Raw genomic sequence first — 18,031 nt, 5'->3', positions numbered from 1 at the left:
TGTCATTTGTTTGCAGCATCCCTCCCTCCCTCCCCATAGCGCGACTGAACAAAGAGAAGAAATACAGCTCCACCCACCAGAACACCGACACAAGCTTCCCTAACCAGGAAACCTTGACAAGCCACCTCTACATACCTACACACAGCAAGGAAACGCCACAATAAAGAGAACTCCACAAACTGCCAGAATACAGAAAGGACTCCCAAACAAAAAAAAAAAAAAAAAAGAACCAGACATGGAATAACTGACAGCTTCGAAACTGTATTTTTGTCACTCTCCATATTTAGCTTATATGCAGAGTGCATCATGTGAAATCCAGGCCTGGATAAATCACAAGCTGGGATCAAGATTGCCAGAAGAAATATCAACAACTTCAATTATGCAGATGATACCACTCTAATGGCAGAAAGTGAAGTGGAACTAAAGAGCCTTTTGATGAGGGTGAGAGAGGAGAGTGAAAAAGTTGGCTTAAAACTCAACATTCAAAAAATGAAGATCATGGTATCCAGTCCCATCACTTTGTGGCAAATAGAAGGGGAAAAATGGAAGCAGTGGCAGATTTTGTTTTCTTGGGCTCCAAAATCACTGTGGATGGTGACTACAGCCATGAAATTAATAGACGCTTGTTCCTTAGAAGGAAAATGATGACAAACCTAGACAGCATATTGAAAAGCAGAGACATCATCTTGCTGACAAAAATCTGTTTAATCAAAACTATGGTTTTTCCGATAGTCATGTACAGATGTGAAAGCTGGATCATAAAGAAGGCTGGGGACTGAAGGATTGATGCTTTCAAATTGTGGTGCTAGAGAGTCCCTTGGACAACAAGGAGATCAAACCAGTCAATCCTAAAAGAAATCTATCCTATTTATTGGAAGGAGTGTTGCAGAAGCCGAAGCTCCAATACTTTGGCCACCTGATGCAAAGAGCCAATTCACAGGAAAGACTGAAGGCAGAAGAAGAAGGGCATGACAGACGATGAGATGGCTAGATAGCATCACCAACTCAAAGGACATGAATTTGAGCAAACTCCAGGAGATAGTGGAGGACAGAGAAACCTGGCGTGCTGTAGTCCATGGGGTGGCAAAGAGTAGGACACGACTTAGTGACTGAACAGCAACAACAAAGAAAAGACAATCTCAGGCCTTCATCTTACCAGAGTCCATATGGAGCAAACTGCAACCCAATTCAATTTAGGAGAAACTTGTTGGTTCTAAGAGCTTTTAGCCAGAGGATCCATGGTTTGAGGCTATGGAAACGTTGCCTTCCTCCTCTAACAACTGCATCAAGATAATATAAAAATAAATAATATTTTCAATAAAAATAAAACTTTCAGAATAAGTGTCATCTCCTTTTTATAAACTGTTCACTCGCTCTTGAAAATCTCTATTTCAGTTGCCAATAAGGATTTAAAAGCTTCTGGAAGAAATATTCATCAAAACTAACACAGCTGCTGATGACTGACATCAAGCATGAAGGAAAAAAAAATCACATCAATGTTTCAACACATTACTCGCAGAATAACTTCTATTCAGTCCATCTGTATTAAATGGGTGTGCCAAAAATTGGACAGGCCAACAGATGGCTACCAGCATTGTTTGGCATGCATATCAGTGCTGTTCTACACTGCTAAAAGACGAAGCATGCTCCCCTGAAGGAATTCTACAGTTTCTAAAATAATAACTTACATAACAGAAAAACTATAGAATCTTTACATTTGAGCCTAGATCCACAAGCCCCAAATCTGTGCTGTCTTGCAAATTTGAATTTTAGTACTTTTGAAAAGCAGTCATCTCTTTTCAGAGATTAGTGCTTCTTAACCAGGGATGTGTTATTATAAGTATCCAGGGTATTCCTTCAAAGATAGGCCCTCACCATACTGAATAAGACATCTTGAGGTGGGGCCTAGGCGTGTGTATTCTGAAAAGCACACCAGGTGCCTGTGAAGTGCATCCCTGATTAAGAACAAGCTTTCCAGATCATCTTTTATATTGATGAGCAAATAACTATGACATACACATCTGCACACATAGACCAATATAATTTTGCTTAATTCCTCAAGGTGTTGTCTAAATGTTCTCTTTTGCCGCCTCAATCTTTCCTCTGAACTCCTGTCTTTGAAGTTATCTCACTGTTCAGTAATTTTCCCAGACAAATTTTAAGCCAAATGGTGTCTATATTAGGCACTCTTCATTTGGGGAGGCAGGATGCCAACTTAGATCAGCAAACCCTTCCAAAATAATGCCTTCATAACATACAGTCACTTAAAAAATACTTATTCAGCAGACTCTATATGTTGTAATAAAGGCTGAGAAGAATGTAAGAAAAACAAGATACAATTCGTGTATCCTCAAGGAGCACATGTGATACAATTAGGGTGAAAATATACAGACAAGCTAAGAAAAGCTAAATATTCACATAAACAAACCATGTTGTTCAGTTCAGTTCAGTTCAGTCACTCAGTCGTGTCCGACTCTTTGCGACCCCATGAACCGCAGCAGGCCAGGCCTCCCTGTCCATCACCAATTCCCGGAGTCCACCCAAACCCACGTCCATCGAGTCAGTGATGCCATCCAACAATCTCATCCTCTGTCATCCCCTTCTCCTCCTGCCTTCAATCTTTCCCAGCATCAGGGTCTTTTCAAATAAGTCAGCTCTTCTCATCAGGTGGCCAAAGCACTGGAGTTTCAGCTTCAACATCAGTCCTTCCAATGAACACCCAGGGCTGATCTCCTTTAGGATGAACTGGCTGGATCTCCTTGAAGTCCAAGGGACTCTCAAGAGTCTTCTGCAACACCACAGTTCAAAAGCATCAATTCTTCGGCACTCAAATTCTTTACAGTCCAACTCTCACATCCATACATGACCATGGAAAAACCATAGCCTTGACTAGATGGACCTTTCTTGGCAAAGTAATGTCTCTGCTTTTTAATATGCCATCTAGGTTGGTCATAACTTTCCTTCCAAAGCATGTTGATTCAGTATTAAATGACTAGTACTTACAATAAAAACTCTGAAAATTCAGAAGAACTAGCGCTTACTCCAGATCCAACTGTCATGGCAGATTACTGAGAAGGCCTGCGGTTTGAAGAAAGGGTCAGGGATAAAAGGGTGTGGCAGAGGAATGCAGGTGTTCCATGCCAAGAACATATCACAAACCGAGGCAGGAATGACTAAGGAATGGATGGTGAAAACACAGTCCTCTAGAAGGAAAGGAGTCATTTGGGTGGCTAATACCAAACAAACAAAAGCCAGGCTCTGGTTTTCAGATTAAAGAACCTAAGATATTGTTGTTGTTTAGTCGCTCAGCCATGTCTGCCTCTTTGCGACCTCATGGACTACAGCATGCCAGGCTTCCCTGTCCTTCACTATCTCCTGGAGCTTACTCAAACTCATGTCCATTGAATCAGTGATATCATCCAACCATCTCATCTTCTGTTGTCCCCTTCTCCTGCTTTCAATCTTTCCCAGTATTAGAGTCTTTTCTAGTGAGTCAGCTCTTCACATCAGGCAGCCAAAATATTGGAGCTTTGGCTTCAGCATCAGTCTTTCCAATGAATATTCAGGGTTGATTTCCTTTAGGATTGACTAGTTTGATCTCCTTGCTGTCCAAGGGACTCGCAAGAAAGTTCTCTAGCACCACAATTCAAAAGCATCAATTCTTCAGCACTCAGCCTTCTTTATGGTCCAACTCTCATATCCATACATGACTATAAAAACCATAGCTTTGACTATACAGACCTTTGTTGGCAAAGTAATGTCTCTGCTTTTGAATAAACTGTCTAGGTTTGTTATAGCTTTTCTTCCAAGGAGCAAGCATCTTTTAATTTCATGGCTACAGTCACCATCTGCAATGATTTTGGAGCCCAAGAAAATAAAGTCTGTCACTGTTTTCATTGTTTCTCCATCTATTTGCCACGAAGTGATGGGACTGGATGCCATGATCTTATTTTTTTGAATGTTGAGTTTTATGCCAGCTTTTTCACTCTCCTCTTTCACCTTCATCAAGAGGCTCTTGATTTATCTATAAGATTTATCTTACAGAAAAATCATTAAGTTGTAAACCAACAGATCATGGAGATAGTAGTATTTTAGGAAACTGTATTTTTTTTTTTTTTTGTAGCAAACAAAATATCTTTAAGTATGAGATAAATAAGAAACCTAGGAGAGGAATTAGGATCAGCACCATAACAGTTGGCTTTACAAAGAACTAGTGGAACTAATGGGAGTGGCTAATTGGGTTGAGTTTCCAGCTGTAACAGAATGGAGGCATACGAACAATTGGAGAAAGAGGGAAGTCAGCATGAAAGCAAATCAGAGTTTCCAGTGGGAGACAGCAGAATGATGCTGCAGAAGAAACCTCTGCACTGGACACATACCTTTAGAAGATGCTGATGAAGGGAAGGAAGGTAGAAGATAGAATGAGAAAAATAAAGGTCAAATCTGGAGAAGTAGCCCATTAAAGACCCAGTGAAAATGCAGAACAAATGGTGTGAACAAAGGCCCTCAGAAAGGCAAGAGTAAAATCCTGGTGGCAACTCAGAAGTCAAGAAAGAAGAGAGTTTCAAAGCAAAGATCAACAAAGGAGAGGTCAAGGCCACGGGTACAGACTGTTCTAGTCCCAGGAACCCTGATTTATGCCCTAAACCATAGCTGATCTTTCTCCTTTAATCTTTACTGCCTGTCCATACCAACCATATAGAACACATACACGTTTATTTCTTAGTGTCTATAATGGATCCACACATACTCAGATACTCTGTCCCATCTCCTTGACACTATCATATGAAGCTTCTTGAGGGAGGAGATATTAATCAATACCGTATGCACCACCCATTTGTACTGTGCTTTCACATTACCAAGTCTCTGAAAGTGAAAGTGAAGTCGCTCAGTCGTGTCCGACTCTTTGTGACCCCATGGACTGTAGCCTATCAGGTTCCTCCATCCATGGGATTTTCCAGGCAAGAGTGCTAGAGTGGATTGCCAGTAATCATTTAAAATGAGTTTTAACTGATTATAACTATGACCATCCAGGTAATTGTGGTATGCAGATAAAAACCAGCTGAATTCAGGAAGAAGACACTGACACACTGCTTAGCCTTGCTATTCAAAATGTGGTCAACAGACCAGTGGAATCACCTGGGAACTTGTTAAATATTCAATTTTGGCTGCTATCCCAGACCAAGCAACTGAATCAGATGCATTTTAACATGATCCAGGTGATTGATACCTATGCACACTGCCACAGAAAGTGGTGATGACTCTATAGAATGGAAAGGGATTGCACTGAGTTACCAAAGAAGTTGAAGGAAAGGAAAAGGCACATGAATTTCACCCCATGGGCATGTGCCTAGACCCTGCATGTGTGGGTGCTCAGTTGCCTCTGACTGTTTGCAACCCCATGGAATTTTCCAGGCCAGAATATTGGAGTGGGTTGCCATTTCCTACTCCAGGGGACAATACTGATCCAGGGATCGAACCTGTATCTCTTGCATCTCCTGCATTGGCAGGCAATTCTTTACCACTAGCACCACCTCAGAAGCCCTCTTCACCTCTACTCAGACCTGCAGCTCAGCGATGGAGCCCAGGCCCCTTGTGCATGTGGCAGAACCAGACCAGGAAGCTATTCCAGCTTTTGATCAGGAGCCCAGATCCATAAATCCTTCTTCCATAAACTGCCACTAGTTCAATTATAGGAAGGGCTTTGCATATTCTATCTGCTAGGTTGTTTGTCCAGGTTTTATAAATATTCTGACCTTCTGAAGACCCTGTTTATGTTTCCCATATTTATCCTCAGCCTGAGGGTTTATATTATTCTGCCTCTCATTCATTTATCCCATAAAATTACGTTTCCCTCTAAGCTTTAGATTGCAATTGTTAACATACTTTTTCAACATAACTGAAAGCTAAACTTGAAAATGCAACTTCGACCCCAAAAGGAAAGAGCTATATTGACAGCATTATTGTTTAAGGGACCAAGTGTCAGGAAAAAGCTCCCAAAGAAAAGCACTATTAGACAAAGGCACAGTCTCATCTCAAAGGATGAAGACCACACAGAGCACCTAGTCTTGAGGCAGAATCTTGCCTTTGTTGGGCATGTGCTTGATGCTTCGATACTTCTTTCTCTAACTTTTCTACAGATGTGGGTTTTGAGTGTTACTAGTTCAAAATAACATTGTGCTCAAAGAGTTCTCTGCAGGTCTTTCACTATTTTTAACAGCTTCATTGACTTCTAATTTACACATCAAAAAGCTCATGTTTCAGAAATGGAAGAGACTTTCATTCCACCCCCCACTTCAAGCAATGCTTCATTAAACTCACCAAAGAATATAATATAGCCATTTCTTAAAACTCCAGGAAGACAGGACATCATCATGACCCTCTGATAATATATCCTAGTATTTCAGCTTTTATCAGTGGAAAGTACATCGTGACAATAAAAGTCCCCTCTATTAAAATGCAAAATATAAAAGTAATGGCTTTTTGTGCTGCATTTCAAAGGTAGTTGACTGAAAATACCACTGTAAGCCTTGTAATCTGCCTGCTGTGTTGAAAGTCCATTAGGAAGCAAACTTCATTTACTGCATCAGATGTAGAAACCACAAATTCTGACAAACTACTGTCCCCCAGTTTTTCAGGGACTACTTTTTCCCACCAGAAGGCATGCTTTTGGTGGGGGGGTCCTGCTGGAGCCTGCACCAAGACATTATTTTTCACCTCAAGGATGGAATGAATAAGTTAAACAAGTTTTCTTTCAAAAAGATAAACAGCAACTCACATGCTCTCGCAGAACCTCTTCAGCGTGCTTGGTTTCTCCTGGTTGCGTCTTTGTCGGAACCAGCGTTGAATGCTGCGAACATCCCAGTCCAGCTGCTTGGAGAGGCCCTCCAATCTCTTTTCATCAGGATGCTATGACACAAGGAAAACATTTTCATCTTCACTATAAACAGATGTGCCCTGGCCTATACTGGAGATAATTGTTTTCCCGGTATTTTCTACCCACTATTAGATTGTTATATTGAATACTGAGGACCAAGACCTTCCATCAGCAGCGTGAACAAAGACAACCACTTAGGACAAGAAAAGCTACTCATTATGAAACAACACTGAAAATATAAATCTCACTCTAATGCTTGTACTTCTTACCAGCAACAAAGACTCAACGAAATGGCCAACTGGCTAAACCAGCTCCACCAAGCTACCAGGAAAGGAGTTAAGTAAAGGTGAGTTGGCCAAAAGACCTCATTCAAATATTTCACTTTCTCAGGAGAAAATACTGTGCCCAATTATCGAATATCAAAACAATGTAGGACAGACAAAAAGCCTGGAGTAATCCCCAAATATGCCATTTTAACCTAAGGTACCAATTCCACTTAAAAGACATGTTTTCTCTTTCTTCCTCTTCAATTTCCCCTCTCTTCACTTGTTTATACATTCGTCTTGACTATTCATTTCTTGGTCTTCCTTTTGACTAGAACTCCATAAGATTTTTTACAATGACTATGCATTACCTGAAAATGCAAACTTGGTGAAGTAGAAAGAGACCCTATTTATGCTTGTCATATAAGAGCATCATCGACTCAGTGGACTTGAGTTTGAGCAAATTCCGGGAGGGCTTCCCTGGTAGCTCAGCTGGTAAAGAATCTGCCTGCAACGTATGAGACCCCAGTTCAATCCCTGGATAGGGAAGATCCCCTGGAGCAGGGCATGGCAACCCACTCCAGTTTTCTTGCTGGGGAATCCCCATGGACAGAGAAGCCTGGTGGGCTATCGTCCATGGGATCGCAGAGTTGGACATGACTGAGCGACTGAACAACAATAGTGATGATATTACTTGTTTCTCATTCTCATTTCTAGAAAATTAGGAGATGACAGACATAGGTTCAGTTCTTGTTCTGATGAACTTTCTGAGCCTCAGTTTCCTCACCTGTTCAAAGGAAGATTACTTATCCACCTAAACAGTGCTGAGGACCAAATGCAAAAATGTATGTATATCTCAGTACATATTAGTTCTGTCCCTCCTCTCTTCTGTGTCTTAGAGACCATCCTGCCAACAATTACATGAGGGTGACCTGTCATACAACAAAACTAAACTGAGTTAGTTCTACTCCTTTATTTGTTCTACCTTTGTTTTATAATTAAGGAGATGTTAATAATCAGAAGACAGAACGACAAATGGGGTAGGGGAAGACAGGCCGACAGCTTTTAAGTCCTAAGGGTGGAATGCACACGCGACACCTTTTTAAAGCCGCTCAAGAAATTCAAGGTGTCAGACACACAGGAAACACAGCAAATGGCCTTAGTCTTATGACTGAGGTTATAAAATGTGCTGAGCTTGGGTCTCTGAAAGTTATTTGCTAACTTTCAGTGAGGCACGTACTTTGTGGTATTTTTCTTAGAAGAATACCTGGCTATACTCTCCTCTGTCTCTCAATTTAAAGATACGATAGAAAATGCACAGCCTACAATAAGAATACCCTGGCTCTACTATTTTCTTAAATTCATTTTTAATTTTCATTCATTTTCTAAGTCTATTGAATTGGTAAAACATTCATATGGTTCACAAAATAAAAATTATCCCAAATTTCACCTTCCAATTTGTACCTATTCTCTCAGTTCCTACTCTCCCCTTCTTATCAGGTAATGGGCTATTCAATTTCTTCCCAAAGTTATCTTGTCAAATATAAGCAAAGTTGAATATGCCTTCTTTTTTTTTTTTTGAATATGCCTTCTTATATCCACCCCCCCTCACACCTTCACACAAAGTTGTTGTACTATTTTGGACTTTGGGTTTTTCACTTTACAATATATCTTGGAATATTTCCATATCACAGTATTAGGAACACCCTCCTTTTGTAGAACTATATGGACATGCCACAATTTACTTATCTGCTCCACTACTAATGCCCACTCAGGTAGCTTCCACACTTCCACTACTATAAACAATGCTGCCATACATAACATTTTCATGGGTTATTTTATACACATATCAGTTCAGTTCAGTCGCTCAGTCGTGTCCGACTCTGCAACCCCATGGACTGCAGTATACCAGGCCTCCTTATCCATCACCAACTCCCTGGGCTTATTCAAACTTATGTCCAAGGAGTTGGCGATGCCATCCAACCATCTCATCCTCTGTTGTCCCCTTCTCCTCCTGCCTTCAATCTTTCCCAGCATCAGGGTCTTTTCAAATGAGTCAGTTCTTTGCATCAGTTGGCCAAAGTATTGCAGTTTCCCCTTCAGCATCAGTCCTTCCAATGAATATTCAGGACTGATTTCCTTTAGGATGGACTGGTTGGATCTCCTTGCAGTCCAAGGGACTCTCAAGAGTCTTCTCCAACACCACAGTTCAAAAGCATCAATTCTTCGGTGCTCAGCTTTCTTAATAGTCCAACTCTCACAACCGTATATAACTACTGGAAAAACCATAGCTTTGACACATTTTTATTAATTTCTTCCTTCTGTTTGCCTTCATTTATTTTGTTGTTCTTTTTCCAATGTTTAAGCAAGTGGTTTTATATATATGCATGTATATATATATAAGAATATGAGTTTTCATCTGAGTACTACTTTGGCATAGTAGTACTTTCATCATTGTTTCCTAAATATTCTGAAATTTTGTTTTTACACAACAGTTAATTAAGAAAGCAAGAGCTTTGCTGATTTCTAGTATTTGTAAATTGTGTCTATTTTATAAATTTGTCACCATTTTTATATAATTAAAGGTTAACTTTTAAAAATATTTAACATGTTCTTGAAAAGATAGTGTAGTCTCTATATTCAGAATACAGGGTTCTAAATGTACCCCTTTAATCATCCTCATTATGCTTTTTAGAATTAGTTGCTATATTGTTTTTTATTTTATATGTTCTGTTTTATATTTTGACCTGTCATGACCCAGACAGAAATTAAAATTTTTTACTATTAAATAAGTTTTTCTTTTGTTCTTTTCTATAAGTATATGGATACATTCATTTTTAATGCATGTATATTCATAACCATTTAAATTTCATTGTGAATTGTATCCTTTGGCAATTAAAAGCCAATATTTCATTTCATTTCAACCTTTTGGTCCAGAACTCTTTCTTTAAATAAAAACAGATACCCTACTTTCTTTCTTATTTATATTTGTCTGTAAACCTTTACTCATCCTTTTATTTTCAATGTCTATAGTTACTTTATCTAAAGGTAACGTTCATAAGCTAGGTGACCTAAATCTGAATTATTTTTATTAGATGAGGTAAACCCATTTATATTCATTGATATAAGTTTATACTTTGTTGTTATGGTTAGTCACTAAGTCTTGTCAGACTCTTTTGTGACCCCATGGACTGTAACCCACCAGGCTCCTCTGTCCATGGGGATTCTCCAGGCAAGAATACTGGAGTGGGTTGCCATTTCCTTCTCCAGGGAATCTTCCCAACCCAGGAATCAAACTCATGTCTCCTGCACTGGTAGGTGGATTCTTTACCACTGAGCCACTAGGGAAGCACTTATTTATACTTACTTCACATTAATTGTGTTTTCTGTTATCATAATTTAATTTTTTAAATTTTATCAAATCAAATATGGCTGATGTCCCTTTCTTTGTGTGGGTAATTTTTATTCTACTGGTAATCCACATAACCACAGGACTTTTCTTCTGTTTCCAGTCAATAAAAATTCCAAATGAACGATATTTAAAACTAGCATATTTCCTCTTCCTTCTTCACCCAATATTCAGTTCAGTTCAGTTGCTCAGTTGTGTCCAACTCTTTGCGATCCCATGAATTGCAGCACACCAGGCTCCCTGTCCATCACCAACTCCCGGAGTTCACTCAGACTCACGTCCATTGAGTCAGTGATGCCATCCAGCCATCTCATCCTCTGTTGTCCCCTTCTCCTCCTGCCCTCAATCCCTCCCAGCATCAGAGTCTTTTCCAATGAGTCAACTCTTCGCATGAGGTTAGTAATTTTCTCTCTCAGAGTTTACTCATGTACTATCAAATACGCTCATTCTTCTCTTACTCAGTTTGGCTGCTTAAACCGATAAGCTTTGACTCCCAGCTATTAGAGCTTATGCAATTAATGAACTTGCTCTACCTCCCACCTTCATTCCCTTTTTCAGCTCAGTTATTGTGAGATGTATCATTTCTACATTGTGAGAGCATATAATGTTTACATTCTGTTCTGTCATCCTAATCCTCACATTTCTATCTCAGTTCTACAGTCTAAATGTATTCAAAACTCATCAATATTCCCAACAATCTCTTGGTCGGCTGAAATTAATACTTACATGTGTTAGTCACTCAGTCCTGTCTGACTCTTTGAGACCCCATAGACTGTAGCTCACCAGGCTCCTCTGTCCGTAGAATTCTCCAGGCAAGAATACTGGAGTGGGTTGCCATTCCCTTCTCCAAATACTCACAAAGTTTCTTCAAAAAAGGACTCATGGGAACAATTCCTCTCAATTTTTGAAAATTCAATATGTTTGTCTTTAGCCTTTACACTATAAAAACTATTTACCTAAACATAAAAATTCTTACTTCATATTTTCCTTGAAAATACTGGAAAATGTTGTCCTATACAATACTGCTACAGAGATGACTAAAGTTATTATGGATATTTTTCCCTAGATAAATGATGTAATTTTTTTTGCTCTTTTGCTTGTAATGCTTTGCTGTCCAAGAATTATTTCTTTTATATTTCAAGTCTAATATTTTAATAAGTCCTGGTGTAAACCTTCTTGGGTCTCTCTTTCCTGCATTCTATTAACATATTATAAATCTCCACTTATTTTACGAAAATTTTCTTCACACATTTATTCTACTTTGTTTTTCCTCAGACTTTCCTGGTAGCTCAGATGGTAAATAATCTGCTTGCAATGCAGGAGACCCAGGCTTGATCCCTGGATCAGGAAGATCCCCTGAAGAAGGGATGGCTACCCACTCTAGTATTCTTGCCTGGAAAATTCCATGGACAGAAGAGCCTGGCAGGCTACAGCCCATGGGGTCACAAAAAGTAGACTGCTTTCCCTTAAGAGACTCCAATTATACAGATGCTATATCCGCTTGCTCTATATATCTAATTATTTTTATCTCTTTTTCATTTCATTTATTTCAGCTTTATTATTTCTATCTGACATGTTCCCCACTGAGATTTCTGCAACATTTAGTGTTTCCTGTGTTCTTTCCAAATTTGTCTTCATTTCTGTGATAGTTTTAGTACTTTTCCCCTGAACTAACCAGCTCATACTGCATCTCTTCTTGTTGATCAACTATTTCTTTCTTTAGGTTTTCTATTTCATTTTGTATGGTCTTCCTGAACAGAGCTATTGCTTTTTAAAAATAAAGTCTATGGTAAAATATCTGATTGCAATTTTCAGTTGCCCTGTGGCCTCCTTTTTGCAGTGACAATTTTTGTTAGTAATTGATGTTACGTATTCTTTTTCTTGTCTTTGATTCCGTGTGTTTCTTCTTTATTACCCATCATTGACTCAGTTGGATTTTCTTGACCGGCTGCTGGTAGTATAGGGAGCAGGGAGGGTACTTCTGTAGTTTAGAAAAGTGAAACTGAAAGTTACTCAGGCATGTCTGACTCATTGTGACCCCAAGAACTGTATCCTGCCAGGCTCCTCTGTCCATGGAATTCTCCAGGCAAGAATACTAGAGTGGGTAGCCGTTCCCTTCTTCAGGGAATCTTCCCAATCCAGGGATCAAACCCAGGTCTCCTGCATTGTAGGTGGATTATTAACCATCTGAACCCCCAGGGAAGCCCAAGATTACTGGAGTGGGTAGCCTATCCCTTGCCTCCAAAGAACACTACCTCCTGAAAATGTGCCATCCACCCGTAGTTTTCTGTGTACTTCTTCCACTTCTTTGAATTAAACTGAGTCTAGAAGGGCATCTACTAGCCTTGTTGCTATATCTAGTGTTGCAAACAGTGGATAGAATTTTGATCTTACCTTTAGGAGCTGTCATTTTTGCTGGCTTTCCTGAAATCTAGTCCCACAGGGTCCTCTATCCACACTTCATGCTTTTTACATCCTCCTTCTTGGCTTCTGCCCAACCCCAACTGTTTTTATTTAGCCTTTCTATATATATTTTGAAATCTGGAGATATATATCTCTTAGTTTGCCAAAAAATAAATATTGTAAGATTTTCCTTCCTTTTTTGTGTATTTTTTATTGTCATGTTTTATAAATGCTCCATAGTTCTTTTCCTTTTCTTAAGACTCTCAAGGAAAAAAATTAATAATTCTGACTTACATAAATATTTTTATACCAGAAATACCCAGGTTAACTTCCATAAACATAAACATACAAGGATGGAAAAGAAAAAGAGAAATAGGCATAAGAGGAGAATCAGGAAAAACTAATCAGACCTGCATATAATTTTTAAAAAACAGTGTAAACAGAGCAAAAGCAGATTATGATATGATAATCTCATAATTCTCTAGATCATAAAACCTAGTTCTAGAGCTGACAAATATATTTTACCCTTAATGGTTCAATAATTGCTTTGATGAGAAAATGAGGCTGTTATGATCACAGATATATGCCAAAAGCTAGAAAGATATATAAATAAATAGATTAAATGATTGATTAATTTATATCTATCTCATTCAGATAACCCTGGATATAATCAGTTAAGAAACATGAACTCAAAATATTCACTAAAGAAAAATAATCATGCCATTCATTTGAATGAGTCTAACAATTTACAATCGGTGATATTTGAGCCCCATCACAAATCTACTGAATCAGAATCTCTAGAAATAAGATGCAGCAATCTACATTTAATACCTCAGGTGCTCTTAATGTAAATTAAAGGAGAGACCTCCTGGCCCAAATAAAAGTTCCCTCTCTTACTAACTGACTTATAGCCCAAAGCCATAATGTTAATGTTATGCATGTTGCATAATGTCTGCAACAGCAGAGCCAATGCTCCAAAACACAATTCAGTTCAGTTCAGTTCAGTTCAGTCGCTCAGTCATGTCTGACTCTTTGCCACCCCATGAATCGCAGCACGCCAGGCCTCCCTGTCCATCACCAACTCCCGGAGTTCACCCAGACTCATGTCGATTGAGTCAGTGATGCCATCCAGCCATCTCATCCTCTGTTGTCCCCTTCTCCTCCTGCCCCCAATCCCTCCCAGCATCAGAGTCTTTTCCAATGAGTCAACTCTTCGCATGAGGTGGCCAAAGTACTGGAATTTCAGCTTTAGCATCATTCCTTCCAAAGAAATCCCAGGGCTGATCTTCAGAATGGACTGGTTGGATCTCCTTGCAGTCCAAGGGACTCTCAAGAGTCTTCTCCAACACCACAGTTCAAAAGCATCAATTCTTCAGCGCTCAGCTTTCTTCACAGTCCAACTCTCACATCCATACATGACCACTGGGAAAACCATAGCCTTGACTAGACGGAATGAAAAAGTAGGAAGTCAAGAAACACCTGGAGTAACAGGCAAATTTGGCCTTGGAATACGGAATGAAGCAGGGCAAAGACTAATAGAGTTTTGCCAAGAAAATGCACTGCAAACACCCTCTTCCAACAACACAAGAGAAGACTCTACACACGGACATCACCAGACGGTCAACACCGAAATCAGATTGATTATATTCTTTGCAGCCAAAGATGGAGAAGCTCTCTACAGTCAGCAAAAACAAGTCCAGGAGCTGACTGTGGCTCAGACAATGAACTCCTTATAGCCAAATTCAGACTTAAATTGAAGAATGTAGGGAAAACCACTAGACCATTCAGGTATGACCTAAATCAAATCCCTTACGATTATACAGTGGAAGTGAGAAATAGATTTAAGGGACTAGATCTGATAGATAGAGTGCCTGATGAACTATGGACGGAGGTTCATGACATTGTACAGGAGACAGGGATCAAGACCACACCCATGGAAAAGAAATGCAAAAAAGCAAAATGGCTGTCTGGGGAGGCCTTACAAACAGCTGTGAAAAGAGAAACGAAAAGCAAAGGAGAAAAAGAAAGATATAAATATGTGAATGTAGAGTTCCAAAGAATAGCAAGGAGAGATAAGAAAGCCTTCTTCAGTGATCAATGCAAAGAAATAGAGGGAAACAACAGAATGGGAAAGACTAGAGATCTCTTCAAGAAAATTAGAGATACCAAGGGAAGATTTCATACACAACTCAAGTCTGCTCAAAAACCAATACTTTTAATTATTTTACAACAGAGGTAGGTTCTCTGAGATATTTATAAAATTTTAGATTTACAGAGGGAAAAAAAATGAGTGAAAAAGACATGCAGATGTTACCTCAACAGGAAAGACAGCCAAAGACTATGAAGCAGTTCACATTTATCAGCTAATTTCATAGATGAAAACTGCTCAGTCAGGGCATGTGACTAGTGAACTCACACTGGAATCCAGACTCAGAAGGGCTCACACTTGGGGTTTAAAATTCTATGGTTGCCATCTTGAAATTCTTGATAATTGTGTTAAGGGGATGGTGTTTTGTATAGGAGTCCACTGGGACAGGGAAGCATATGTCAGGGATTCAGAGTCTTGCTTGGCTCACACACAGTCCCGTCACTGCCCCCAGATGAGGCTGGGTACCTTACTTCCCTGTCCTCCAGCTCCCCAGGGCCTCCAGGCTTCACCTTCCCACTCCTGCTGACTGACTACTGCTGCCCTAGGTGCAAACATGGAAAGGGGTGGGATTAGGTGTTCACACCCCACGGTGTCTCAGCCACCTGCGCCCTGGGCTAGCAGCATCCCAAGGTACTTAGTGGGTGACTCGGTGGGGATTAGCCTCTTGCTCACTCCAATCCTCCAATCCAGGTACCTAGTATGTCTTGGAGCAGAGAATGCAGTACACTGGCAGGTCTCCTGTCCACTATGGGTTGGGACAGTGGGCCTATGGAAAGGGGAGAGGCCTATATCAACTTCCCCCAGGAGCTGGAAAGAGACAGAACTCAGCAGCTAGTGGGCTGTGCGTGCACTAAATCACACAGGGTGGGGTTCCTGGGTATCTGTCAGGGTTTTCACTTGCCTCATGTGTATGCCTAAGAGGCATGGCATTAAATACCAAATAAAAACTCTTGACAGGTCAAGAGAGAGACAAACTACACAAGAAAGGAAAAGGCTTTCTCTTTTTATGCCTCTAATGGCACCTTTTTGCGCTTTTTGAACAAAGGGCCCTGCATTTTTAGTTCTGCACTAGCCTCCAAAAATTATGTAGCCAAGTACTGCATGCAATAGATTTTAAGGGTTCTAAGGGGATATCCCTTCACACTTGAAAGATGATAAACATGCCCTTCTTCAAAGATGAACTGGAACCATGGTCAAGGCCAGGATGCTGGACAATCATTGTTCAAACCCTCCAAATCCTGCTGCTTGTATTCTGGTCAGCAGATCTGTTCCTTTCTCATATCACAGATAACACTGGCAAACTACAAAGAATTCAGGGGAAAACAGTTCCAGCCTTGGCTGCATTTAATTCAAAACCTGAGGCTTCTGCTTTAATCATGTAGAAATTTCCAAAAGAATCACCTTGGAAACCAAGAGAATATGATCATTAAAATTAGCTGGAAGCAAATATCCTCCAGAGCAGTCAACCTGGTTGCAAAATCCTTTCATTACCTTTATAGAGAAAAATCCCCTAGTAACCATAATAAACAAAAGGCAAGGGAAATAAACATCTACCGCAGGATTCCTAAAGGGAGGCATAACATTTGGGTAGAAAATTCATTTTTATGCATTTAGAGTAGTTCACAAGGTAAATACAAATATGTTGTAATCACATGTGAAAAAATGAACCTATAACTCCCTATGTGCTTAGTCACTTAGTCATGTCCAACTGTTTGTGACCCCATGGACTGTAGCCTGCCAGGCTCCTCTGTTTATTGGAATGTTTAGGCAAGAATACTAGAGAGGGCTGCCATTTTCTCTTCCAGGAAATCTTCCTGACCCAGGGATCAAACTTGCATCTCCTGTATCTCCTGCATTGGCAAGCAGTCTTTACATGAGCCACCTAGGAAGCCCTTATAACTCCCTACACATCTGCTATTTCAGAGGGAGAAAATGTGTTTGCTGCAACAAACTGATAAATAAAAATGCAATTTCCTCCCTAATATTTTCTTCCTTTAAACACTCTGTCACATGAGTCCCTTCAGGTTAGAAAGTGGCAGTCTAAAATCATCTCACAAAACAAAAATTCCATTTATTCTACTCTCCTTCTTAGCAGAGATATAAAAAACATTGTGTGTGTTCTTTCACTTTCCTGAGAAGAATACCATTTCTAAAAGAATAGAGGGGAAAACCCTAGAGAATCCTGGCAGAAATGTAGACCATAAAATAAACAAATATGTTTGAAAATTTGAATTAATTATTTTACAACAAGAGAGAACCAATAAAAATGGTTAGCAATATAAATACCAAAAAAGGAATAAAATTTGCTTAACGTGGTCAAATCACATCTTAGAAGCCTGAGAAATTGTCCCAGAAAAAAACGAAAGCAGGAAAACAAACCATTTAATACGCAAATACACAATATTTCTCATAGACTGTTATGCTTCTCCTTTCTTTTCCATGAAAGAGTGAGAGAGAGATTTCAGTAAGAATAAGCTATTCGGATGCTGTGACTTGCATTTTCATGGCCTTAGCTTGAGGGTTTCTGACTTCCGTCTTCTTCCTCCTCTTTTTGTTCAGAAGGAGAGACCAGCTGGCAGTCGGTGACAATCTTTCCTCTACATCCTCCCTCTCTCCCCTGCTCGCCTCTTTCCAGCCTGGTTTGGACTTTAACTCTCAGCGGAGCGATCATCTCCTCCCCCATTTTCTTCACAGTCAATCTGTACTTTGTAACTCTCTGGACCCTCGCTCTTCCTGGCTTCATATTACTGCTCTTCTTTCCCTCCATTGCTCCCATTTTTGTTCACATAGGCCTGTGTATCATAGCTGCTAGAACATATGGACAACTCCATAAGCAAATGAGCACTTTTCCTCACAGCTACAGTAATCGTATTCCTCAGCTCTCCCCAGTCGCCTCCACAAAGTCCCACCCCACCGTTAGACATACATAC

At 39.8% G+C, this 18,031-nt stretch overlaps 1 protein-coding gene across 4 annotated transcripts in view; it reads right to left on the bottom strand.

The window, feature by feature from the left end:
* Nucleotides 1-18,031, bottom strand: part of CERS6 (ceramide synthase 6) — a 356,329-nt gene that overhangs the window by 234,689 nt on the left and 103,609 nt on the right. For all 4 annotated transcript variants that reach the window (XM_086356509.1, XM_086356487.1, XM_086356493.1 and 1 more), the window contains exon 3: nucleotides 6,779-6,909. In XM_086356509.1, the coding sequence (XP_086212635.1) occupies nucleotides 6,779-6,909 (131 nt within the window). The remainder of the gene's footprint in view (nucleotides 1-6,778; nucleotides 6,910-18,031) is intronic.

This window comes from Bos grunniens, chromosome 2 (genome assembly GCF_055505025.1).
Source record: "Bos grunniens cultivar Pamir isolate PY7600 chromosome 2, Bosgru_T2T1.0, whole genome shotgun sequence".
NCBI lineage: Eukaryota > Metazoa > Chordata > Mammalia > Artiodactyla > Bovidae > Bos > Bos grunniens.
The sequence above is the reverse complement of the archived record's forward strand: the minus strand, read 5'-3'. Positions and strand labels throughout refer to the sequence as shown.